At 51.8% G+C, this 23,988-nt stretch overlaps 4 protein-coding genes across 4 annotated transcripts; all 4 read right to left on the reverse strand.

Annotated features, from left to right (window-relative positions):
- Positions 1-14: 14 nt before the first annotated feature.
- On the reverse strand, positions 15-3,513 carry J4E82_011452 (uncharacterized protein; the record flags this gene model as incomplete). Its single annotated transcript, XM_051737658.1, has 2 exons — positions 15-1,921; positions 1,973-3,513. Coding segments are annotated over 2 exons (3,448 nt in total), but the record flags the coding sequence as incomplete, so codon positions are not given.
- Positions 3,514-10,299: 6,786 nt separating this feature from the next.
- On the reverse strand, positions 10,300-11,861 carry J4E82_011453 (uncharacterized protein; the record flags this gene model as incomplete). Its single annotated transcript, XM_051737659.1, has 3 exons — positions 10,300-11,607; positions 11,660-11,828; positions 11,854-11,861. 3 exons carry the CDS (start codon positions 11,859-11,861, stop codon positions 10,300-10,302), a joined length of 1,485 nt encoding a protein of 494 aa, XP_051582581.1.
- A 791-nt stretch (positions 11,862-12,652) lies between these two features.
- Positions 12,653-18,403, reverse strand: J4E82_011454 (uncharacterized protein; the record flags this gene model as incomplete). Its single annotated transcript, XM_051737660.1, has 1 exon — positions 12,653-18,403. The coding sequence occupies one exon, from the start codon at positions 18,401-18,403 to the stop codon at positions 12,653-12,655; it is 5,751 nt and encodes a 1,916-aa protein (XP_051582582.1).
- A 1,649-nt stretch (positions 18,404-20,052) lies between these two features.
- On the reverse strand, positions 20,053-21,650 carry J4E82_011455 (uncharacterized protein; the record flags this gene model as incomplete). The annotated part of the gene is made up of 2 exons (XM_051737661.1): positions 20,053-20,381; positions 20,441-21,650. The coding sequence occupies 2 exons, from the start codon at positions 21,648-21,650 to the stop codon at positions 20,053-20,055; spliced, it is 1,539 nt and encodes a 512-aa protein (XP_051582583.1).
- Between the last annotated feature and the right edge of the window lie 2,338 nt (positions 21,651-23,988).

Here is a 23,988-nt window from a genome sequence, read left to right on the forward strand (position 1 = left end):
GCCGTAGTGTCCACCCTGCGCGTTGACCTTGGCGCCCGCATTAAGCAGCGTCTTGACTACCTGCTCGTGGCCTCCTTCTGAAGCTGCCTGTAGTGCGTTGCCGTAGTATCCACCCTGCGCGTTGACCTCGGCGCCCGCATCGAGCAGCGTCTTGACTATCTGCTCGTGGCCTCCTTCTGAAGCTGCGTATAGTGCGTTACCGTAGCCTCCACCCTGCGCGTTGACCTTGGCGCCTGCGTTGAGCAGCGTCTTGACTACCTGCTCGTGGCCTCTGTATGAAGCTGCCTGCAGTGCGTTACCGTAGCCTCCACCCTGCGCGTTGACCTTGGCGCCTGCGTTGAGCAGCGTCTTGACTACCTGCTCGTGGCCTTTGTATGAAGCTACCTGCAGTGCGTTGCCGAAGACTCTACCCTGCGCGTGAACGTTGGCACCTTTGTTAAGCAGCGTCTTGACTACCTGCTCGTAGCCTCTGTATGAAGCTGCCTGCAGTGCGTTGCCGTAGTATCCACCCTGCGCGTTAACGTCGGCCCCCTGATCAAGCAGGGCTTTAACTACCTGCTCGTGGCCTTCCTCTAAAGCTGCCTGCAGTGCGTTACCGTAGCCTCCACCCTGCGCGTTGACCTTAGCGCCTGCGTTGAGCAGCGTCTTGACTACCTGCTCGTAGCCTCCGTATGAAGCTGCGTATAGTGCGTTGCCGTAGTCTCTACTTTGCGCGTTAACCTTAGCGCCTGCGTCGAGCAGCGTCTTGACTACCTGCTGGTGGCCTTTGTATGAAGCTACCTGCAGTGCGTTGCCGAAGACTCCACCCTGCGCGTTGACGTCGGCGCCCTTGTAGAGCAGCATCTTGACTACCTGCTCGTGGCCTTTGTATGAAGCTGCCTGCAGTGCGTTACCGTAGCCTCTACCCTGCGCGTTGACCTTGGCGCCTGCGTTGAGCAGCGTCTTAACTACCTGCTCGTGGCCTCTGTATGAAGCTGCCTGCAGTGCGTTGCCGTAGCCTCCACCCTGCGCGTTGACCTTGGCGCCCGCATTAAGCAGCGTCTTGACTACCTGCTCGTGGCCTCCTTGTGAAGCTGCCTGCAGTGCGTTGCCGTAGCGTCCACCCTGCGCGTTAATCTTGGCGCCCGCGTTGAGCAGCAGTCTTGTAACTCTACTAAAACCTAACAATGCTGCATAGTAAAGCGGCATAGGTATGCTATTAAGACTTTCATCCAAATTTGATATCCTCCAAGGACTGTCCGGATCATGCAACCGGAGCCAGTTGAGATATGCAGGCTCTTCCCTGGCCAACAAACCAATAGTTAACTGACTAATCTGCTCCATCTCGTCTCCTGTTTTTCGAAGATGGCTGCTCCAGAACTCTGCTGAGTACCTTGCAAGTGCAAACTCCTGAAGAGTCTCTTCTTCTAATGGTTGCTGGAGCTGCATCAGGTACTTTAGAGAACCTCTCGTTATTGCACTCTGACATTTGGTCTCTTGCATGCTGTACTGCTTTGCTGACCCTTGTCTGATTCTGTCCGACACAAGGTACTCCTGCACTGAGTAGTGTGCCAGAGCAATGATCCGTTGAGCAGACCCCGATCTTCTGTCCACTTCGTTCGTTGTGATAGTGACTAGACTAGAGCAGATGTTCAGCGCTTCTAGCGGATCTTCTAGCACCTCATCACGGTCGAACACTGGGTCGCGCGTGATGTCAATGGCGACGACTTCAGCGACCTCTTCGACGGATAGCGGCCGCGCAGAGAACGTCAGCCACTGCAGAATGCGCATGGCATACTCGGAATATTCCTCGCTTATCGCGGTAAGAATGCGGTCGTATGTCTGGTCTAGCGTCCGCGGCAGAGTGGCAAGTGATTTGCGCAGCATCGCTCGATTGCAACACTTTCCTAGTGTGTCTAGCTGACACACAGCCCATCGGAACCTACGCTATCGTCAGCTCTAGCTCTGTGAAGAACTGGGTAGAAGCACGTACATCCCACAAGCTCCGTGCATTAGTGCAGCCTCAACCTCTTGCCTAACAGCGGCGTCCTTGTTCCATTTCGCTAAGCCCCTGTCGACACGCAGCCTTTGTTGGACGTATCGCTGTATGTCTTGGTCCACTACGTCCCTCTGAAGACACACAGCATCCTCTTTCCTAACATAACTCTCTAGGGAGCTCTCAATATCCCGTTCTCTCCGGCTAGTCACGAGTAGATGCAGGTTGTTCAGTTGCCATCCGGCCACCGTTTCGAGCATGTCCATCAGCTCCGAGCGCTGCGTACACTCATCAAGAGCATCGAGAATGACGTACACGTGCGTGAACTCTTGCGCCGCTTCCTTTGTTACTTGTAAAAGCGCATGCGACGATGGCTTCCGTTGCCCGTTCTCGCAAGATGAGAATAACGCATCAACGCCCTTCGGTATCACAACCGACCGCTGCACGAGCTGGCAGAGCAACGAGCGGAGCATCAGCTCTGGATCCTGTTTCTGTGTGTCGTTGAAGTCGAAGTAGAAGTACGCTGTCACCATGCTAGTGTCATCATGGCAGTATTGCAGCAGATTCTCAACAACAGTAGAGCTCAGGATAGTCTTTCCACATCCTGGGATCCCGTACAGCCACAGTCGCGACGCTGCTCTTTTCTTCCAGTCTGTGAACTTTGCGCTTTCCAGCAGCCAGAGACCTGTCTTAGCCTGCCGCTGCTTGTGCGCTTTGTGGTAGTTGGTAGACGGGTCAGGCGCCGAAAGCCAGCTGCGTATCTTGCCAAGCTTCTCTTCTTGGTCTTGACTGCGGCCCTTATGTTTCAGAATAGCCGCGCTTCTCAGCCGTTCAAGGGCGTTGTCTTTGCCTTCGCCATAGATCAGCGGTAGGTGGACACCAAATATGCCGAACAGACAATACGCTCCATCTTCTTCCTCTGTTGTCTGTCGATCCGCTGCCCACGAGAAACGCTTGGCAACGTCGAACTCGGACAAGTCGCTTCCGGACAGAGCTTCGATAGGTATGTCTGTAACCTCGTGTATAAGGTGCTGAAGCGACTCCTTGTCCCCTAGCCGCTCTCCCTCTTTAGAGAAGAACTCAACAGAGCGAGGAGCAAGAAGCTCCTGAAGCGTCCAGCCCCGCTTAAACCACCTGCTCTGCTTCAACGCCAAGTTGCTATCGCTTTCTGAAGTGTCGCTCGCGACGTCTGAAAGGAAGACATAACATCTTTTGGCATTCCGGTACCACCGGAACATGGAGTTGATCGCTCTCGACAATTCCGTGTTGTTTGCCTTATCGATGCAGCAGGTGTCGACCCAGAAGTAGTCCAGACCATCCCGTTTAGCCTGTTGCGCGCAGAAGCGGATCTTCCGATATCCTTCCTTGCGTTGTGTGTTGACGTCTACTGCATTGTCTAGATCTTTCAGATCGGCGAATGTCACCTCCTGCCCCTCCTTCCAAGTGTGCGACAGGATCGCGTATGGGGGAATCTTGTCTCCGATCAAGTCCTCAGTCCACCCAAGTCTCCCATCGTCTGTAGTGTGTAGCAACCGCATCGGGGCTGTGTATCTGTCCGTACGTGCGAGCGGTAGAAGGAGTCTTAGCGCTTCGGTGCAAGCTGACGGAATCGACGGCGCACGGCGGCTCGCTCGCGTAGGGCGAGGGGATCGTAGCTATCAGGTCGTTTCGAATGCCAAGTAACGATTTGCTAAGGTAGAGGTGAGGTTGACTGTCTTGTTGGGTCAGGCTGCATCTCCAGCACCTAGGACAGGAGGCGCAGCCCGCCTGCGCCGTGACGTGAGGCTGGCTGGACAAGGCTGACAGCGCATGATCGCGCGACAGCCACCGTGCTGCAAACCGGGAAGCAGTCATTGCCTAAAGACGCGACATGATAGTGTAAAAAGCGCGAGTTACGCACCGTCGTTTGCTGTAAGAGCACATCAGGATGTCTGTCTAGCGAATGCTGGCTTGTTCAAGGACACGCTGGCCACAGAGAATCTGCGCCGCTAACTATCGTAGGGCTCGGAACGCAATGCAGCGACAATAGCGTTAAGAACAACACAGAACATCTTAAGCGAGGTATTAGTCTGACGCCAACAAGCAGCTCTAACGCGGATGACGAAATGCTATTAATGTGCATCGTGCTAGAAGCTATGTTCGCGCGATCTTCGCCTACCTAATCGCGACCTGAAACTCAAGCAGGGAACAGAGCATCCTCGTGCACAACCGGGCGGTCGTAAGCGCTTTTAGAAAGCTATTAACATGCGCTACACCTATTTTAAGAGGCATACGGGACTGGCATAGCGCCGTATTCTTTACGATAGAATACAGCAGACGATAAGAACGCTAATGCAGGCTCATGCACGTTAAGCGATGCTAGCGCGTTCCGCCAGCCCGGGCTTGTTTCCAGAGATCTTCTGCTTCGCACTACGGGGCTGCCGGCATGCACACTCTGATGTCAAAAAGCTCTCAAACCCTGGAGATGTTATCTTGCTCTATTGCGCTCGATCCTTGAACCTCCGAATACTTGAGGAGCAGCCAACGTCACAAATGAACAGGGGATAATTACTCAAGAATTGACTAACGACGTTGACGAAATAGCTAATAGCTTAGCTGACACCACAGCGATCCGTCTCGGAGGGAAGTCGACCTAGAGAACAATAGCTAGAGAACTATCGTGTGTCAGCTATATCTTAGCAGGTTCGAAAAGACGCATCTCCGTGCGTCCGAACCGTGAACCTGTCTCGCGACACAGTGTGTCTCTTCACCCAGGGACGGACCTTACTTTAACCGATCAGATACACCACAAACAAGGGTGGATTGTTACGCCGCTCTGCTATGTGCTACGGCGCTTATGTATTCAAGCCGTTCATCTGGCTGACTGTAATCTATCACTGCTCACAGCTTTGTGGCTTTGTGACTGTAAATTTGTAGCTGTGCGGCTGAGTGGCCGTGCGAGCTTTTGGCAAGCGCTCTTAAACACCCGAAATCCAGGCGGAATCTCTTGGCGTACCCCGCCCGAGATGGAACCAGGTATCTGCCTTGACCGGAATTCCACGTACGTTCCAGAACCAAAACATCTCTGAAGCTTCTTCTGGGACATAACATGGATTTCTTAACAGACAAGGGAATTCATCAACTCCTAACTGAAGATCAAATCCGTCTTCTAACCCTTCAGCCAGGATTATTGAACGACCCCATTCACGGCGAGCTTGAACACATTTCCCTTAGCGCTAACCACGCCTATGAAGCCTTATCATACGTCTGGGGAGACACCAATGATACTTCGTCTATGATTCTTGACAGGACACTATACCCTATAACGAAAAATTTGGAATGCGCATTGAGGTATTTGCGTTCCAAAGAAGCACCGAGAGTTCTTTGGGTCGACGCTATCTGCATCAATCAAGATGATCAAAACGAGAAGTCAGAGCAAGTGCCAATGATGGGGGAGATATACAGCAGAGCCACGAAAGTCTATGCCTGGCTAGGAGAAGCAAATCGTCGAATGAACTGCATCTTTGATGTTCTGCAGGAGTTTCGGGATTGCAAGAAAGAAGTCACATTTCCAACCGATTTTGACGCTGCTGAACGACTTTCTTTCTTTCAGCAACTATTCCACCGCATCTTTGAGAACAAAGCCGGCACTTTACCCGAACGGAGCGATTTGGACGATAACACATTGCATGAAGAATTCAATTGGCTTCGTGCTTTGTATATGCGGCCTTACTGGCGCCGCGTATGGATTGTTCAAGAACTCGTCCTGGCAAAGGTGGTGGTTGTCTGTTGTGGAGACAGATCCATTGATTTTGACGACATTTATGGACTCAGCCTGGATTGGGGCTCCTTCGAGCAAGGCTTCGATACAGCGACTTATAAGAGGCTGAAACCGCATACGAGGGGATGTTACACCATTCTGACGATTCGCGGGCACCGACGACGAAGGGAGGTGGTGGATTGGGATATGGGAGGAGAGGCTCAATATCGGATGAGCATAGAGTTGTCGGAGCGATGTGATGTCGCGATGCTCGATGAAGTGATTGAGATATACGCACAACACCACGGATGCAGGGACCCGAAAGACAAAGTATACGGTTTCCGTGAGCTGGTTCCACAATGGAAAGACAACCTTGTGGTGAGGTATGAGCGCTCTGACAAGGAAGTATTTTTGGACGTTGCCCGGCTCGATTTGTTCGAACCAAGAAAGCACGGGGGATGGCATGTAGCATTTTGCTTATGGCAAGCAATGGGGCTGGGAGGTCGGGAAGACTTCAAAGACTGTATACGGGAATCATTCCCAGAGCTTCGTGATCCCACCCCCATATCTGACGTTGGAGATATTGAAGATTACTGGGAGTCTAATACTTGAAATTCCTAGGAAAGCAAGAACTGCCGCTCGCAGAGATTGCAATGTGGCTACGAAGAACAAAGCAATTAACCTTATCTTCATACACTAGTTCTCCCCTCTAACTCCGTCGACGAGTCTCTTGTCAGAGTCGCCGATGGCGATGGCGTCGAAGAGGGGTGAAACTACCAATGTCGCCCAACCTGCCTCTAACATCTTGGTAGTGCGGAGCAATTGTTCGCGACTTGATTCATGAGAAGTCTGTCATAGCGGTTATGAAATGATATGATCTAGCGCTGCTATTTATACTGGCTTGAGGCCCTCAGTCTTTGTCGAAGTATGTCAGCTGGAGTGGTGTCGATGACTAAACTTGCAGCTTTGGTCCTTACACTAGAGACAGTTAGATTATACAGAAAGTTCCTTTCGAACGAGGTCCCTCTACTGTAAGTCTATCGTAGAGAACGAATATATATCCTCCTGTTACATAATTAGTGGTGAAACGCGCTACTCCTGAGCAGGCGTAGACGCTGACATATAGAGCAGGAGCAGCTGTGACCGTTAACTGCTGGACGCTAAGAGCCTCGAGCGCATCGATACTGACTGATGAGGTGCTTGCTCGTTGGCTAGGCCGCTATCGGAGCTTCGGCGTCGCGCTCAGCCACCAATATCTCAACGTCACCATCAAAGGGAGGGCACAGGCAGGCGATAACTTTAGTAGTGATTGGCAAGGTAAAGCGCAAGGGGCATCCCATACATACGACGGCGTATTAGTAGGTCTCACACTCTTGCACTGCCATGTTCTTAAGCGCTGTATGTCATGCCCGAGACGACAACGTTATGCAGGCTTGCGGCTTATCGTGGTATTATAAAGGCAGTAAGAGCGCTACAACAAAGACGTCAAGCTAAGAGATAGATACGGAGTCAAAATATGTATTCCACGTGGCTTGCTAGTTTCCCCGAACATAGCTTGGAAAAGTGGTGGGAGCACATGTCCGAATGCGTCTCAATAGAGGATTTCATTGAAATTTTCAGATCTGCTCAAGACGACGCAGCTCGTGAGCTTTGACATGTGGGGATGTGTTTGGTGCACGCTTGTTACTATACATGAGACTAAGGAAGTGCGACTCCATGAGTCGTATTGAAATGGTCTCTCAATCCCTTCTTGCTGAAATCCTGTTCTGTACAGGAGTAATGAGGACACTCCCTACAGCCTTTATCGTACTGTCTGTTAATGTGATCATCTATGTGCTCAGCATAGTGACCCGCGTTTTCCATCTGTACAAAACGACCCTGTATCATGCAGTATGGACACCGACGAGGTGCCGCTATAATGCCTTCCGCAGTGACACATCCATAGATGATGTCAGGATTTGTAAAGTGCTGTACTACATGTCTGTGCCAATCTATCTCACTAGAAAGCCAGACTCCACACTGGATGCAGAATTTGGCGCGTGTTGGTATCGTCATTTGCGTAAAGACGCCATGTTCGGCAAGAAGATGTGTGTGAAAGTCATCCAAGCTGCTTGCATTATGATTGCAGGGACCCCATTGGCAGCAAAGCGCATCAGCGGTGACGTGATTACTCATATGGCTTGCTGCCACTTCCACAGTGTCGAGGACTTCGGGACTGCTGCAAGAAGCCCACAAACATCGCCATTGTGTTTCCTGCAGGAACTGGGTTAGTTCTTCTTCCATGGTGCGGTTTTTGTTCCTTTGTGAACACTTTAGCAAATGTGCTTTCATCGGAATTCTGGACAAGATCAGCTTCGTTGAAAATGAATCTGGCACAGCGCTTACCGTTTTAGCTGCGTATCACACCACGGGCAGCCTCCTGATGCGTTAGGTAGCGCATCTGCATAATACGGCTCATATGCGACGGGTTCGGCGGCTTTGATGAAAGGGCACAGTATGTCGGGAATGGCGTGGTATACGGCATATGAGCCGTATAGATAAGATATTATCGCTGATCGAGTGATATCATATTTGAGTTGAACCTCCAAGATATGCGGCAGGGGATAGGGCGATTTGAGGCTCGCGGGTGTGTGAAAAGTGTTGGGCTCTTGGGTCGTGACTACTCCGGGGACGAATAATGCTGAGAAGCGTTTTGCTTGACCACGCCCGACCACGACTGTCTCGGCGTCAAGGCAATCGGCTGCCCTCTTCCGCCGCTTTTCTCGCTGAGTTGCATTCCTGATGTCCCGAAGTATAGTCGCAAAGGTCCCTCCATGACCAGCTCGTTCTAACTGAGCTTGTATCATGGTGTAAAGCATTGATGGCTTTATACCACAGGATGAGATTACCCTGGTTCTATTACCAGTTCTTCGAAGTACCGGTAGACGTAATGCGTCCTGTTTGTAACTAAGAAGTAGCCATCCAGACTGTCGACCAGCACACAATAATTCTATATCACTGATTTGATGCACACCGTCGATGACACCATCTGCCAAAGCCATGGAAAGAAACAAAGTGACGGGACACATGTGGCGTTTCGTAGGCTCATCGATCAGGACCATCGTTCTTCTTTGTGAAGTGTTAGCTTTACTAGAAGCACAAAAGACTATTATATAATTACCCGCTCCACTTTCGAGATAGCCGCGTATCCTCATCTTGGTTATCCAGACGGATGACAAGCATGGCTCGAGTAGTATCTTCATGACGGGTAAGGAAGATCTTCGTGTCTTTGTAATAGAGTCCATCTTTGAGAGCAGCATTAGGATGTAGTCCCAAATGAAAGATCAACAGAATACTGAAAGCGACTTGCAGGCGATAACGTGGATGATCGAAACCATAAGTATCGCGAGCCCAGATGAATGAGAACAAATCATGTAAGTCAGCCTCGAGCAGTTGCGCCTTCAATGGCTGGAATTCGTAGGCACAGGAGAGGTCTGGGAAGTCAGACTTAGGGGCAAGATCTGGAGTAGTACACATTGTATCCATGTATTTGATGTATGTCTCCTCTTCTCTCTCTGTTCACATATGTAGTTATGCTTTGCGCTGCAGTCGTGTGGCGTTGCCGCACCTTTACAGACTTAGAATTCGGGAAACAGACTTCTCATCAGCACTGCCGCAAGTACTACGAACAGGTAACCTACTCCTGTAACTCTAGGGTGTGTTCACCAGTTCTTGTTGCCACCTCCACGGGGAAGCGGATCAAACCAGCATGAAGAGTGACGATAATACCGGAGACATGTATCGATGGAGCCAAGCTTACGCGTGACTCGCGATAGACAGAGGGAAGTGAGTGTTATTCATCCAGACTTCTAACAATCTTGCACCAGCTGTACATCTGCACACAGAGAGTCGACTCAGCTACGTATGCGCCTCCTTGATCTTGATCTTGTTCTTGCAGGGATTGTCTCAACTCCATGTTCGGGGTCCAAAAATCTTAAGCGCCAGAGCGCTGCTTTAACAGTAGCGCTTACGCCCTAACGCACGGAGCAAGCCACCAATACTAGAATGTGTGTTAATAGTCTGTATACAGAAAAGAGGCTTACCGCAAACAGAAAAGGGGGATACCGAATACAGGAAAATTAACGGACTTTGTGACAGTCGCATGAGTGAAAGCTAGGCTTCCCGTCCGCTCAGCCATATACAAGCAGTGTACCGGCGGATTAGTAGTTAGGTGGGTGACCACTAGCGAATTCCCGCTGTTGTATGTTTTTGCCTTTTTGAAGTAATGTTGTAGAGCTTCAGCGACGACGTGCTTGGGTCTTTGGAGCGTGACAGAGTGTGCTTACCTTTTGCCTCGGCTCTGTGCACGTTTGTACAAGATCTAGACCCACTCTGACGTAGTGAATGCCTTGCTATGATATCGATGGGATGTCCGATGTCTCAAACGCTGGGAATGCCTCATGATGTTGTCGCTGTATCGAAAGACATTGTTCACTTCCACTTCCCTTGGGATAGATGATTCGTTGGGTGAAGGACATTCGTATATACATTCTATCGTTCAATCATACGTCAAGCGTTATATCTAGTTGCCCTTGTCGTCAGGCATCTACTTCTTCTTTGGGACCATGGACAAAAGAGTGTCGGCGTCTCTGATTCCAGCCAACTGACCCTGCTGCACGCGCTTAACAGTAAGCGCGGCGATGAGGGCGGCACCAACACCAGAGCCGTCCTCAGCGGGGAGGACCTCGACAGGGTCGCCCTTGCCCTTGCCGTACTTGTTCGGCCAGCCCATAATCTCCTTGAGCGCCTGGGCTTGGCGGACCTTGAAGTGTGGGTACTTTGTGAAGACAGAGCCATCAGCACCGACGTGAACTTCATCCCACTTCTTGTGCTTGCAGATGGCAGAGACACCGCATGCGGTAAGACGGGCAGCACGCGTACCGATGAGTTCGGCGAGGCGGCGGATGAGCTCGAGTTCGGGCTTGGTGCAATCGAGGCCGAGCTTCTCCTGGAAGAGATCGTGTGTGTCTTGCAAGTTCTCGAATCTGTCCTCCTCAATTGAAGACAGGAAACCTGCGTCAAGCGAGTAAGGCTTGTCGAGCTTGCTAGCGTTTTGGCCTTCGAACATGTGGCATTCGTTACCCTTGTGTAGATCCTGTAGAACCAAACGGAAGATCTCGCCAAGGTACAAACCAGCGACCATCTTCTCGAAAGATTGCTGACCAGGTCGTGGTGACTCCTTGTCAACAATGACATCATACTTTGTCCTTGGGAGGACCTGGTGCTCGTTGTCAAAGGCTCCCCACTCGCAGTTGATGGCCATGGGCAGCTTGGGGTCAAGGTTCATGTGCTTCAACTTGGGGATGGCGCCACACTCCTCCATGTAGGCGGCGTTGCAACCGGTACCGAAAATGCAGCCAATCTTGATGCTCGTGTTGGTGTAGGCGGAAGCGATCATGGTACCGGTCGTGTCGTTGACCAGAGCGGCAAGCTTGATGGGTACACCACGCTCTTCGAGAGCGGCCTTGAAGCCTGGTACGACGTCAACACCCTCCATGCCGGCTACATCGAAGCCCTTGGTCCACCGCTGGAGAACTCCGTGGTCGATAGCGTCTTGCGAGACGGGGTATGAAAAGGTGAAACCGAGGGGCAGATGGTCGAGCTGCTCGTTTTCGTGGTGGTATTCGATGAACTGCTGAAGACAGTCGGCGACGTAGCCCCAGAGCTCGTCGGCGGTTCCGGTCTTCAACTCTTCGGGCATGCGGTACTTTGATTGTATGATCTCGAACTCGCCCTTCTCTTCTGTCAGGGTAACCTCGCAGACACGCAGGTTGGTACCGCCCATGTCGAGGGCGAGGTAGCTGCCGGTTTCGTTGCCATCGGGGAAGGCCATACACCAGGTGGGAATCATGGGCTATGGGGGGTCAGCGCGTTTCTGAGAGAGGGCATAGCGAGCTGCAACTCACAATGCTTCCGCCCTGTTCCGACAAGCCCTTCTCGAGTTCGCCGACGAAGTGGTCCGAAATCTTCTTGAGCTTGTCTGTGGGAACGACAAACATGTCTTCCAGCTTGTCAATCTGCTCCTTCAGATCCTTGGGCATGTCCGCCATGGAGCCTAGCACAATGTTATCCCATCTGTCCTTGCGTGCGATGACAAGACTCGAGCATACCCCTGCGGGAGGGCGGTTTCCTTGCGCCTAGTAGCACCATAATTGCGGTTGTGAGGGTGGTTTAGGTGAGGTTGTTGGTGTTATCGCGAAAGAGACGGCGGTGTTTCTGAGAACGAGAGTTCAGGACAAGAGGTGGGGACCCTGACGTAGAGTGTTAGTCTCTGAATGACCGAGGAGCCTTGTGGGCTGGCTAGACCGAAACGAAACAGCTCAATGGTCATGCACAGCGGTCAATCCCACTTTTGTATACGATATTTGCTTCTCCACCCGCCCAGGTTGCTTTTGGAAGTGCTATGGGGGGACATCGGCTTACCGAGATAGTGTAGTGATGCAAGCCCGCTGTGCTGTCTGCCAATGGCTCGCGACGTTGCTCAGTAAGCGGTGTACACGTCGGAAAAAAGCGTAGAGTGCAATGGGAAAGAGCTTGGATGTTGATTGTGATAGATAGCCCAAGGGAGCGGATGCGCAAACGAGGGGCACAAGCGTAAAATCCATAGCTGTTGAGCTGGGCCCCCGCCCCGCCATCCCACGCGCCGTCGCAGGAGACGACTCCGGCGGCTTTTGTTGCCATGACGCACCTCTAACGTGGCCCTGGCCCGGCCTGCACAAGGCTGACGCTCCCGCCTCGACGCCCCTCGCTTGCACTAGCCCGCTTCGCCCAACCACCGGGCCCGATTACTCATCACGACAAAGCTCACTTCTCTTCGCACCTCTCAAACTCAACCATCGCTTCATTAGGCATTAAACACTACATATGTACAAGAATCAAATTTCCCTCATCGGCTCCAACTACGAAGCTGTGCAAGCCCCCGCACCCTTGGCTGTCTTCGTCGCCCAACTGAGCACAGTCGCCGTGCTCTTCACGACTACCGTCTTCGTCTTGGGTGTTCCACTAACAGTCTCCGTCTTCACTCCTCCACCCAAGGTCACCGTCTCGAACTTGGTGCTCGTAGAGACCGGTAGCGTGATTGTCGTCTTGGACGTCACATCGCTCGACTTGGTAACATAGACTGTTTCTTGCGCCGCGAGTATGGTCGATGTCTTCGAAGCCGTCTTGAGAGAGCTAATGGTAACTGCTGGTTCTGTGACAGTAGAGAGTACTGTCTTCGTGACGAGCTCAGTTGAGTAGAGTGTGCTCGTCGAGGCCTTGAGGGTCGTCGTCTTGCCCACCTTCTCCGTTGACAGCACAGTTGTATAGTAGGTGGAGCCTGCTTGCGCAATCGTCGAGGTCTTCACCACCGAAGTAACCGTGATTGTGCTGGTGCTAGCCTTCAGAGAAGTCGTCTTAGTGGCAATGGAAGATACGGTAACTAGGGCAGTCGAGCCTGCTTGAGTTGCAGTAGCTGTTGCTACGTAGCTGCTGACCGTGGTACTGATGGTGAGCGTAGTGGTGCTAGCCACGGCACGGGGGATGACGGCGCCTCGGCGGACCAGGTTCTGAGCGCTGCCAGTAGGAACGCAAGACAAAGTGGTAGTCGACTTCTTGGTAGTTGTCTTGATCGAGATGCTGCTAACAGTGACTGAGCTCTTGGGCTGCACAGTAGTTGTCTTGGTGGTGCTTGGCTCAATAGAGATGGTAGTCTTGATGGTCGTGGAGGCCGCCTTCTGGGTCTTGGAGCTTGTGATAAAGACCGTGGATCCCTGGCTGATAGTGACTGACGTCGGCTTGGGTGAGGACGTGTACAGGACAGTGACAGTTGTAGTACCCTTGACTGTTGAAGTTGTGGCTCCCTTGGTAGTTACTCCAGCTTCGGTCACGGTACCCTTGATAACACTAGTCTTGGTGACAGGCTCCGGTGTGATTGTTAGACCAACGTCTTCAGTTACTACCGATGTAGAAGTAGAGGTAACGTCAGGAGACACGATGGAAGTAGTGGCAGTCACCTTCAACGTGCTAGTCTTCAGCACATCGATAGCACTGATCGAGAGAGTTTCTGTGCTCTTCACGACAGTAGTCGAGGTGACCTCAGGGGCGGTAACAACCGCGCTTGCGGTGAGCTTTGCGATCACCGTAGTTGTGGTGTACGCAGTGACGATCGGTAAGCTACTTGAAGATGTGAGACTGATAGTCGACAGCGACGCAGTAGAAGATGCGGTAGAAGAAGAGACGAGAGACGAAGATGCAGTGCTACAGACTTGCGGCGAGCCCATTCCAACCGTGAAAGGCTGGGTATCAACGTATCGGAAATCGATGAAGGCAGTCGATGGGAAGAACGACGCAAGTTGAAACTGAGCGACATCGGTGTCTGAAAGCTGCTGGCTGAAGCTGGCACGCTTACAGATTGCGGAACCGGGACCGGTGTTATGGTATTCTCCGTAAGTGACGCCGTCCGTCTGGGGGTTGCTCTTTGACCATTGCGCCCACCCAGCAGGGCTGATCATGGCGTCAAGGTAACATGCGACATAAGCAACGCGCGAAAAGCTATTCCATGGGCGGCCGAGGCTGACGCTGCTGAAAGACCCAGAACCAGGAGCTGGTACAATCCTCGATTGATCAAACACGAAACCAGCAGCCGTCGTGTTGGTGGTACGCTTGTGGGCCGTGATGCTGATCCCATCCTCGTTAGAGGCGATGGTTGAGTCCAAGAAGTACGCGGATCCAGAGCCATAGATGAAGTCGACGTTACCCTCAATGTACGTCTTGAATGTGAAGAGGTTACCAGAGACACTGAGGGTGTCTTGGTTACCGTAGATCTGACATCCATACAGCGCAGCAAACTTGCTACTTTGGACAGCAAAACCAAGCGAGGCAATGTTCTGCTGCGTGCCATTGTTGTTACGGAAGTTGATGTTGAAACCATGGAAGTAGTTGCCCTTGGCGTAGACAGTCGCTCCGTCAGTGTTGCTACCAGAAGTACCTTGTGTATCGATGCCGCGGCTGAACTGGATAGTGACCTGATTCTTGGAGTAGTCATCGGTCGCATCCGAGTATCCGCGGAAGATGGTATGACCAGACTTTGCAATGATAAGCTGCTCCTCGTAAACACCGGGGTAGATGAAGATGGTAGCATTCGTCTTGCTCGTGGTCGGCGCTGCGTTGAGAGCACCCTGAATAGTGTCGTAGGTAACAACACCATCAATAGGCGTCTTAGAAACGATAAGGGCGTCAGCTGGCGGGGTCGTGCCATTGAAAACCGAGGTGCCGTTGACATTGATGGGTCCTGGAGGAATGACAACGGGCGCTGAAGGCTGCGGGGTGACAATGGAGTTGAAGTAAGTCATGTCGATCCATTCGGTTGAGTCCATCACCGATGACAAGGAGTAGGTGTCTGAAGTAAGCAACGTAGCGTAACCAAACGACTCACGAGCAGCAGCATTTTGCTCCCAGTTTGAGGGACCAGAGTTGTTGAATTCGGCGAAGGTGATGTGATCGGTACGTGGGTCGGTTGCAGACCAGATCTTCCATGCGGCAGGAATGATGGTAGCGTCGATGTAGGAATTCTTGACAACAACAAGAGCGTACGCGGAGTAAGGTCGGCCGAGGTAGACCTTGTTCGTAAGGTCGTCAACTGCGTTGGGAGCTGCAGTGAACAAGCATTGGTCAAAGATGTAGCCACCTATTTCGGTGCTCGATTTCCTGCTATGCGCCGTAATCGCCGACGATTTGCGCTTAGCTCCAATCGTGCATCCCTTGAAGTATGCTTTAGAGTAGCCCCAGATGAAGTCAATGGCACCACCAATATAGCACGACTCGTAGTACTGGTAGCCAGCTGTCGCACCGTTCAGGAGAGTGTCTTGCCAGCCATCAAATGAACAGGCGTAGAAGGCGATGTCGTTTCCGTAGATCGAGCCCGCGAGCGTGACGTATGAAGGCTCGGAGCCATCAAGGTTATCCGTGTTGATCATGTTGACGTTGTACATGCTGATCCGGCTTGACGCTGTGGCAAATACAGCAGTCTCCGCGTTGGAGTGGCCTACAGGTAGCGGCGACACAGAAAGACCACGAGCAAAAGAGATCGTAACTTGATTGTCCTTGTAAGCTTGGCCAGGATTGCCAGTAGTATATCCAATGATCCTAACAGCACCAGGGCGGTTGACAGACGGGATCTGCTCGTTGTAGGTACCAGGGTATATGAAGATGGTCTGATTGGTCTTATCTTGAGGGAGCGAGGCAAGAGCTGCAGTGATGTTCGTGTACGCAGCGTTATTACTACCATCTTTAGAGACGATCACAGCACCCAGTGGTGGCAGGGTACCGCTGTCAGGATGAGCATTGATGGTGGCAGTAGTTGTTGGCCCGGATACGGTACCATTAGCCGAGGGTGACGGAGATGGCGATGGCGAGGTAGCCGTAGGACTCGTAAGGCTGTACGAAGGGATCGCATTGTACGCATCCATATCCAGCCACGCCGTGCTACCGATCCATGCAGCAAGCTCGTACTTTGCCGCTTGAGATGCTGTCAACTTGGTCGCAAAGCTGGCGCGCTGAGTAGTATCCGACCAACTACCAGGTCCAGTGTTGTTGTATTCGCCGAATGTGACTCCAGAAGTCTGAGGGTTGTTTGTCTGCCATACGGCCCATCCAGCGGCGGATATGTGCTTATCAATGTACGAGTTCATGTAGACGGCGATGGAAAACTGGCTGTAGGGTCTGCCGAGATAGGACAATCCAAAGTTGTTGCCATAGGTAGAACTGTAGGTGATGACAGAGGAATCGAACACGTAGCCACCAGGAGCATCTGCAGTAGCCCTGGAGTTTGCAGCAACGTAAGCACCAGGTGTGTTACTGACGATCATGCACTGATGGAAGTACGCAGTAGAAAACCCCCAGATGAAATCGACACTTCCCTCAACGTAGCAGTTGCTGAAAACTTGGGTACCCTTGTTGGCGAGTAGCGTATCCTGGAAACCGACGAATGAACAGCCATACGCGGCGATATTAGCGCCGTAGAAGTCCGCAGCTAGCGCAGCGGTGTTGGTGGTCTGCGGGTACGTGTTGACAAAATCGATGTTGTAGAGAGCCATGCCAGAATCGCCACTAGGCTTGGAAAATATGACAGGTGTTTGCTCGTTCTTTCCAGCACTGGTGAGTTCACCACGGGAAAACTCAATGCGAACCTTGTTCTGTGTATAATCGTTCGTGAAATCGGTGAAGCCTCGGAGGGTGACCTTTCCCTTGCGGGTGATCGAAAGCTGCTCGACGTATGTACCCGCACCAATCTTAATGGTGTATGGATTACCGTCATTAGGCAAAGCATTGACAGCAGATGTAACGTTCGAGAACTCGCAGGGTCCTGGCGTCTTAGAAACTATAAGTGTCGGAGACGCTGCTGTGATGGAGCAAGTCGATGCTGCTGGAGTTGCGCTAGATGTCATTGATGCGGTAGCAGTAGCGTTCGAAAGGAGGCTGGAGATGGCGGAGATGGACAACGACGCCGACGATGATGCTGATGAGGACACGGTAGACGAAGCGACCGACGCCACAGACGAAGCGGATGCAAGCTGGGCATCGTCTGATGCTTTCAAGGATGCCACAACATCTTGGTCAATCCATGTGAGCGAAGAGCTAGCGTAAGGGTAGAATGCGCTACCAAAGACCTTGTCGATGGTGAACTGAGAGACCTGTTCAGCCGAGAGGGGAACATCGTAGTTTGGACGAGAAGCAGCATTCTTGCTGTAAGACCCCGCACCAGTTGTAGCAAATTCGCCGAAGAAGGATGGAGTAGTAGCTGCCGAGGGGTGAATACCAGCAGGAGCGACCAAGCTTCCTATAGCGGTGTTTCTGTAAATCGTCACAGCACCGGGACCGTTAGGAGCTGCGAGCCACACATTGTTGTTGGTGTATCCAGATTTCTGCTGGATGGAGCTCGAATCGAAGACAACCGTAGAGTTGGCGAAGTCGCCACCAGTAGGCTGTCCACCCTTGTTGTATACGATGAGGGCACTCGAACTAAGTGGCACGACTGTAGATTTGTAGACGTAGATGGTTGGGTAGTTGTAGAAGAGATAGTTCGAGCCCTCAATGTATGAATTGGCGAAGAAGGCGGTTCCATAGGAGGCAGAGATGGCAGTGCCACCAGGCGAAACGACTGAGCAACCGTAGAAAGCGACATTGCCTCCCCTGAGGTTGAGAACAACTGCATTGGTTCCTGCAGATACCGCGGCAGAGTTAACGATGTTGATGTTACGGACAGTGACGCCTTTGATCTTGTCGGTGCCGATCTTGAAAGGAGTGTCAGTGGCAGCGATAGTAACCTTGTTCTCAGACCAATCATCAGCACCTGTGGGTGTGGGCCCGGCGATCGTTACAGTAGCTTGCCCTTGAACAGTGACGGCCTCGGAGTAGGTACCGGGCAGAACGGAGACGGTGGCGATGCCGCTGTCCTGAGCTGCTTTAACAGCTACATTGATGGCGGTATAATCTCCAGATCCATCCGTAGCGACAGTGATGCATGATTTCGAACCTGAAGCAGTAGCCGATGTAGTCGTGAGGGGGGTTGAAGACGCAGAAGAAAGACGCGTGGTACTCAAAGTGGCATTCAAGGCACTACTCTGAGCAGCTGCAAACCCAAACAGGGCAGCAACAGCGAATGAACGCATAGCGAATGACGATCAACCGACGAAGACGGGAAGCGATCGATGAAGATTGGAAGTGCATGGTAGTTGACGATACTTAAGCTCAAGATCCTCACCATGGGTTCACGGGGCTGACTCCAAATCGGGTATACCACGACAACGTGGTCTGGATCCCGTTTACATTCTGACACTTCGGTAAATCCGTTTTCTACGCTTGTCGCCCGAGTCGTATATCGGACAGGGTAGATAGCCGGTGGGTCTCTCCAAAGATACCAGGGAGGAAAGCCACAATCGATATCCACTGCAGTATGAGATGCTCACGGTGGCAAGCCGTGTCGATCGACAGACCATCGCTGCTAATTTTCCGAAGATTGAAGCCTAGTTGCTGTGTAAATATTGATGATGCCGACTTTAGATTGGAACGGCGTCTGCTAACGGGTATAGAATGCAGGAACGAAAGCAGGATGGCATTTCAACTGTGGTAGGCTAGGCGCGTTCCTGCATGGCGTTCAGGAATAATCTTAGAAGTGTCGCCCGTTGCTTAACGAATTTCCACGCGTGCTAGCGCGAAGTGGCTTGCGTTCGGTGACGGTTCGGCCAATTTCACCATGCTGACAGGGCCGCACATCTGACGATGTTGAAGGCGAGACTCAAGAGATGAGCCGAGGCGGTGCTCAAGAGCAGACAGGATTGGTGTCGGGAGTGCAGGTGTCATCCTAGCGTCGATTGTGTAGGTGGTGTGTTGTACGACCCACTCCAGCATCGGCCTCTGGAGCTCTAAGAACCAGGGTGCCGTGGATATGAAAATCTTTCTGGAGAAGTAGCCAAGTACCCATGCCAGACCACGAGGTCATCGTAAAATGATCCAGCATTTCCTAGATAAGCGCGAAGAACCAGCGTTTTGGGGTTGGGTCGGTCCATCCAGTGTTCTGGGCGTCGGATCAGGGACCAAGTGGGCTAAGCTCTACGATTAGCGGCGAAAAAGTGGCGCGCCAAAAGCTTGGTAACTCAGTTCCTGGCTTTCGGTAGATGTGATAACAACTCCAGGGGCGGTTGGCGGTTATTCAGCTCGCTCTCGCACTCGTCCGGACAAGGGCAAAGAATTGTTCCTCCAATGAGTCTGGGTGTGGCTTTCGGGATGGGAGTCAGGATAGCGAGTTTGCTTTGTCGCGATAAGATATACAGTCCTCATCTGGTATGTGCGGCTGAGATTTCAAGACGTAGGGCCGAAGACCGTCGGGTACACTTCGCGGACGAACAGTGGTCGTGACGCGCGCTGATGTGCGCGTGGGTGGGCAAGGCTTCCATGCAACGTATATGTGGATCGCTCACCCAAGACCCAGAACATTGGGTCTCAACTTGGAGACAATTTACTTGGCTCAGGGGCATCTCATGATGGGGATTGTTCCGCGGGGCAGACATAGTGCTGTCTCGACCTAGGGAAAAGAAAGATGAAGTTTTTCTCAGTGTTGCGAGCGCGTCAAACGTCTCAACGCGTCATCTCCTCGGAGCGCCATAAACTTTATCCCGATACCTAGATTCGTCAGCGACGGTTTCATCTGACATTTGTTGTTCATCGCTGTGGATTCTCCCGAATGAGGTGGTCAAAAAGATCAAGGTGAAGTAAGCACATAATTATTCATTACTCATTCTCATCATCAGTAGACACCCGTCTACAAGGTATATCTGAATCCCTCAAGCCCCTCGATAATCTTGCCGCCGTTCGCAGCCCGCTTGTTGGCCATCCAGAACTTCAAGTTCAGCAACAGCGAGATGATGATAATCATGCCCGAAGCAATCATGCACGCAACAATACCAGGTACATAGGACGGTGCGTCTTGAGTCCTGAAGACAGTGCCGCCAATGATACCACCAACGCCTCCTGCACCGACCAGAGTAGCGCTGCAGAGAGCACGCTTCCATTGTCCACGGATGTTGTTTGCTTGCCAGGTGAGGATGCAGGGAACGTTTGCGTTTGCAGCGGCGGTAGCGAGGAAGACACCTGATCAGAGATGTTAATGGATGTGAACGAGAAGGACTGTTGGGGGGAGGTGAACTTACCGAAGTATCGGACGCCTACATTGGTACTGAAACCGATCATGGGTAGGCCGATGAGAGCGAGGACACCGTTGGCGATGACCCATGGACTGCGAATGTGGTACTTGTCTCCTGCCCAGGCGAAACCAAGCATGACAAAACCGGCGAAGACGTAAGGTGGTGCGATAAGACAGTTAGCGGCAGCGGGACTGAAACCCATACCGTCTTTCAGGATTATGGGAAGGAAGTAGGCGATGGCGTAGGTGATAGTCGTCGTGAACATGAAGATGAATGCGAAGCCCCAGACCTTGAGATCCATGGCTCCAGCAAGATAGCTCTTGAGGTTGAACGCCTCAGCGACGACGTCGTGGCGGTCTTCTTCGATGCGTGCAACGATGAAGTCAACCTCATCCTGGTTAAGGAACTTCTTCTGGGTCTTGCTGGGCTTGGCAGCCAGTTCGGGGAAGTCGACGATGAAGTACCATCCTACAATGCCAATCAATACAGTGATGACGCCCTGCATAATGAAGATCCATCGCCATCCGGAGAGACCTGGTCCGTAGCTGACAGGTGTAAGGGGTGCCTTCTTGGTGGGTCCGTAGTGCGGACCAAGCCAGTATGCTGCTTGGACGCCGTGGCCGCTGAGCAGAGAGAAGAGGTAGCCGAGAATACCTGAGAAGGCAGAAGACAGCATGCCAATGAGGAAGAAGACAGTGTTGCGCTTCTGGAGCTCGAATCGCTTGTACCAGCATGAGAGGAGGTATGCAGAACCTGGGAAAAAACCGGCTTCAAAGATACCGAGAAGGAGGCGAAGAGGGATCAGTGTGTGCCATTCCTTGACGAAACCAAAGCCGATCATTACTGCTCCCCAGATGATGACGATAGCAGGGAGGAAGAGTCTTGGACCCAACTTCCTTAGCACAACTGTAGCCGGTGGCTGGAGTGCGACGTAAGTGATGAAGAAGAGCAAGACGATGATGCTGTATCTCTCGCCAGTAAGCTTCAAATCGACACCCATGCCTGCGACCATGGCGACACCAAGGTTGGTCCGATCCATGAGCGAGACACAGTACATGCATCCGAGTGTTGGGATGAGTCGTAGATCAACCTTGCGGACGATCTTCTTCTGCTCCTCAGGTGTAAAGCGAGTAATGGCGGCATCGCTGGCGGTTGTGTCGGACTCAATGCGTTCCAAGGTGGTGACGTTACCCTTCTCTTCAGCGAAAGACGCCATGGCTGATGTTGGAGTCCTCTGAGACCCGGTAAAGGGGGCTAGATGTGGACCTCAATTGAGGGATGATGGAACCCACGAGGTGGAAAAAAGAAAAGAGGTAGAGAGATGACTTTCTGATTGAGAAGGATGAAGGAGGACCTACTTGCAGCTGCCGGATACTCGACTTCATATACACTTCTGCTTCCCCAGACTAATAGGCTCGCCTTCCCCAGATTCTTGCGGCGTCGCCTTCACCATACCCCAGACTCGTCAAACCTTAGCAGTCTGCATCCGATACTGACAAGCTCTCTAAGCTATCTCGCCTACTACCTATCGATTTCACCATGGTACGGAGTCTTGAGCCCATAGCTCCGGAGACGACCTACCACAGCGGTTAGCAGTATGAATACCAAGGAGCCTCAAGCAGCCTCAAGCAGAAAAACACCCGCGATAGTGCTGTCTGGGCCCGACAGTATGGCGGCGTTCACTCCGGTAGAGCGTGATGGCGCATGTCAACACGTTGTCGACAGTCACGCCGAGCCTATACCCCGCGTGCATAGCCATCAATATGGTAGGAATCTGGAGGTGGCTGTGATGCATTGGATACGTAGTGAAGTTTTGGGGCCTGGGCAAACACTTAGCGGGAAGTCCGCTGTGCGCTACGAGCACGTGGCGTGGGCCCAGACTCTCAAACCAAGGCCTGCAGCTGAGCAACTTGCCGAAATCCAGTGCCATCTGGAATTGGCAGGGCATCTTCCGCTGGTCCAAGGTGCGAATATCGAGATATTGATGTATCATGTGCGGAAAGGTTCCACAATACATGCGGTTCGACGCAACTCAGTTCAAGATCAACAATCATTGCATGAGCCCTTATTGTGCCCAACTGCACACAAGTTATGGTCAGTTTTGCGTATAGGTACATCCAGGAATTCGAGTTCTAGATGTCTTGGGCGTCCAGGTCCTGTTATGTTGGTTTAATGAGTTTGAGGTGCGCAGAGTGCGGAAAGTTCCATGATCGCACTTTGGACATTTGCCTAACCGGCCCTTCTTCCGCGACGCAACTGTCACGCTGCAAAGGATGAAGCTTCCGATACGACTTTAGTCGACGTATGCCTGAAAGTATCTTCGAACCAGCGGGTACTCCGACGGAACATGCCCTGTTTGTGTGCTTGGAGAATCTTGTGAACGTCCCAAGTGCTAGTGATGTTACCGACAGTCCTGTCGCTCTCGGATTGGAGTAGGGTTGAGGGAGTCTTGAAATTGTCATGCCGAGGTGTCATTCCAGCAATGTTATTGGACTTCAAGCTTGCCAATTCGAATGGCGCAATATCGTTTTCGGACGACCGTGAGAAACGCAACCACGAGTGTGTCGGCTGGTCAGAATATGGCGGTCATCGTGTTGCTTTAGTTTGTCGCTACCAGAGGCTCAACAAGTGTGTAATCTCTAGTCGAATTGTGTCCAAGGCAGTGCCGAGGTAAAAGACGCGTTGTGTTGTCAGCTGAAACAGAATATGTAGGTTGACAAGATGGCAGGGACCGACGAAGAAACAAGCGCTACCTTTGAAGATCTATGTAGTTCAGATTACCGAGAGTTAGGTAGTCATATCCGAGGATGTGTTGCAATGGCGTCGTTGATCAGTGATCAACAAACTATGCCGATCTGCCTTTGAGTCGAGAAGATGTCACGTGACCTGCGGGCTTGAGTCAGTCTATCACATCATATGATGTACAACTTTCAACATGCTACCTTGACTCTTCCCGTCTGAAAACACCGACCTTTTGAAAATCAGAGTGACAAGAAGTCTATACTTTTGAAAGTCTCACTGGTTCGATCTATCCGTTCCTAGACCTATTTCTATCGAGTTTCCAGAGTTAAGAAAATTGCGATCAGGGAAATCGAAGGTCGTGGTGAAGTGATGTTTGTTCGCGACCATCCTAGGTAAGGATCTTTGCGTCTCCTGAAGTTTACTGTAGTATGTTGTGCCGCCGTCCATGCTATATCAGTTGTGGCTTCCTCTTGGTTTCTCAGACGATTGGTTTGTTTGGGAGCTTCTCATGGAGCAACAGAAGCGCTTAGCCTTCTTTCAATTTCTATGCTAAAGCGCCAAATCTCAACCTTGAGCGATGCCCAGAGCGCGATTTATTATGAAGGTTGCGCGTTAGAAGGTGGTTGCGGTTAGTGGCGAAAATGCTAGCGTGTACAATAATCAGTAGTGGAGTCATTGTAGGGCTGTTTGTTACACGGGGTTAGGCTATACTTCTCTAGGCTCGGTCCGTACTAAGGCGAGGTAGACTAAAGCGGTAGTCCGTGAGGTATCGTATGGAATGATCAGGTGGAAAAGAGTTATCGTTGTAACCA

The sequence above is a fragment of the Alternaria postmessia genome (assembly GCF_024291825.1).
Source record: "Alternaria postmessia strain BMP 2775 chromosome Unknown scaffold_205, whole genome shotgun sequence".
Lineage (NCBI taxonomy): Eukaryota > Fungi > Ascomycota > Dothideomycetes > Pleosporales > Pleosporaceae > Alternaria > Alternaria postmessia.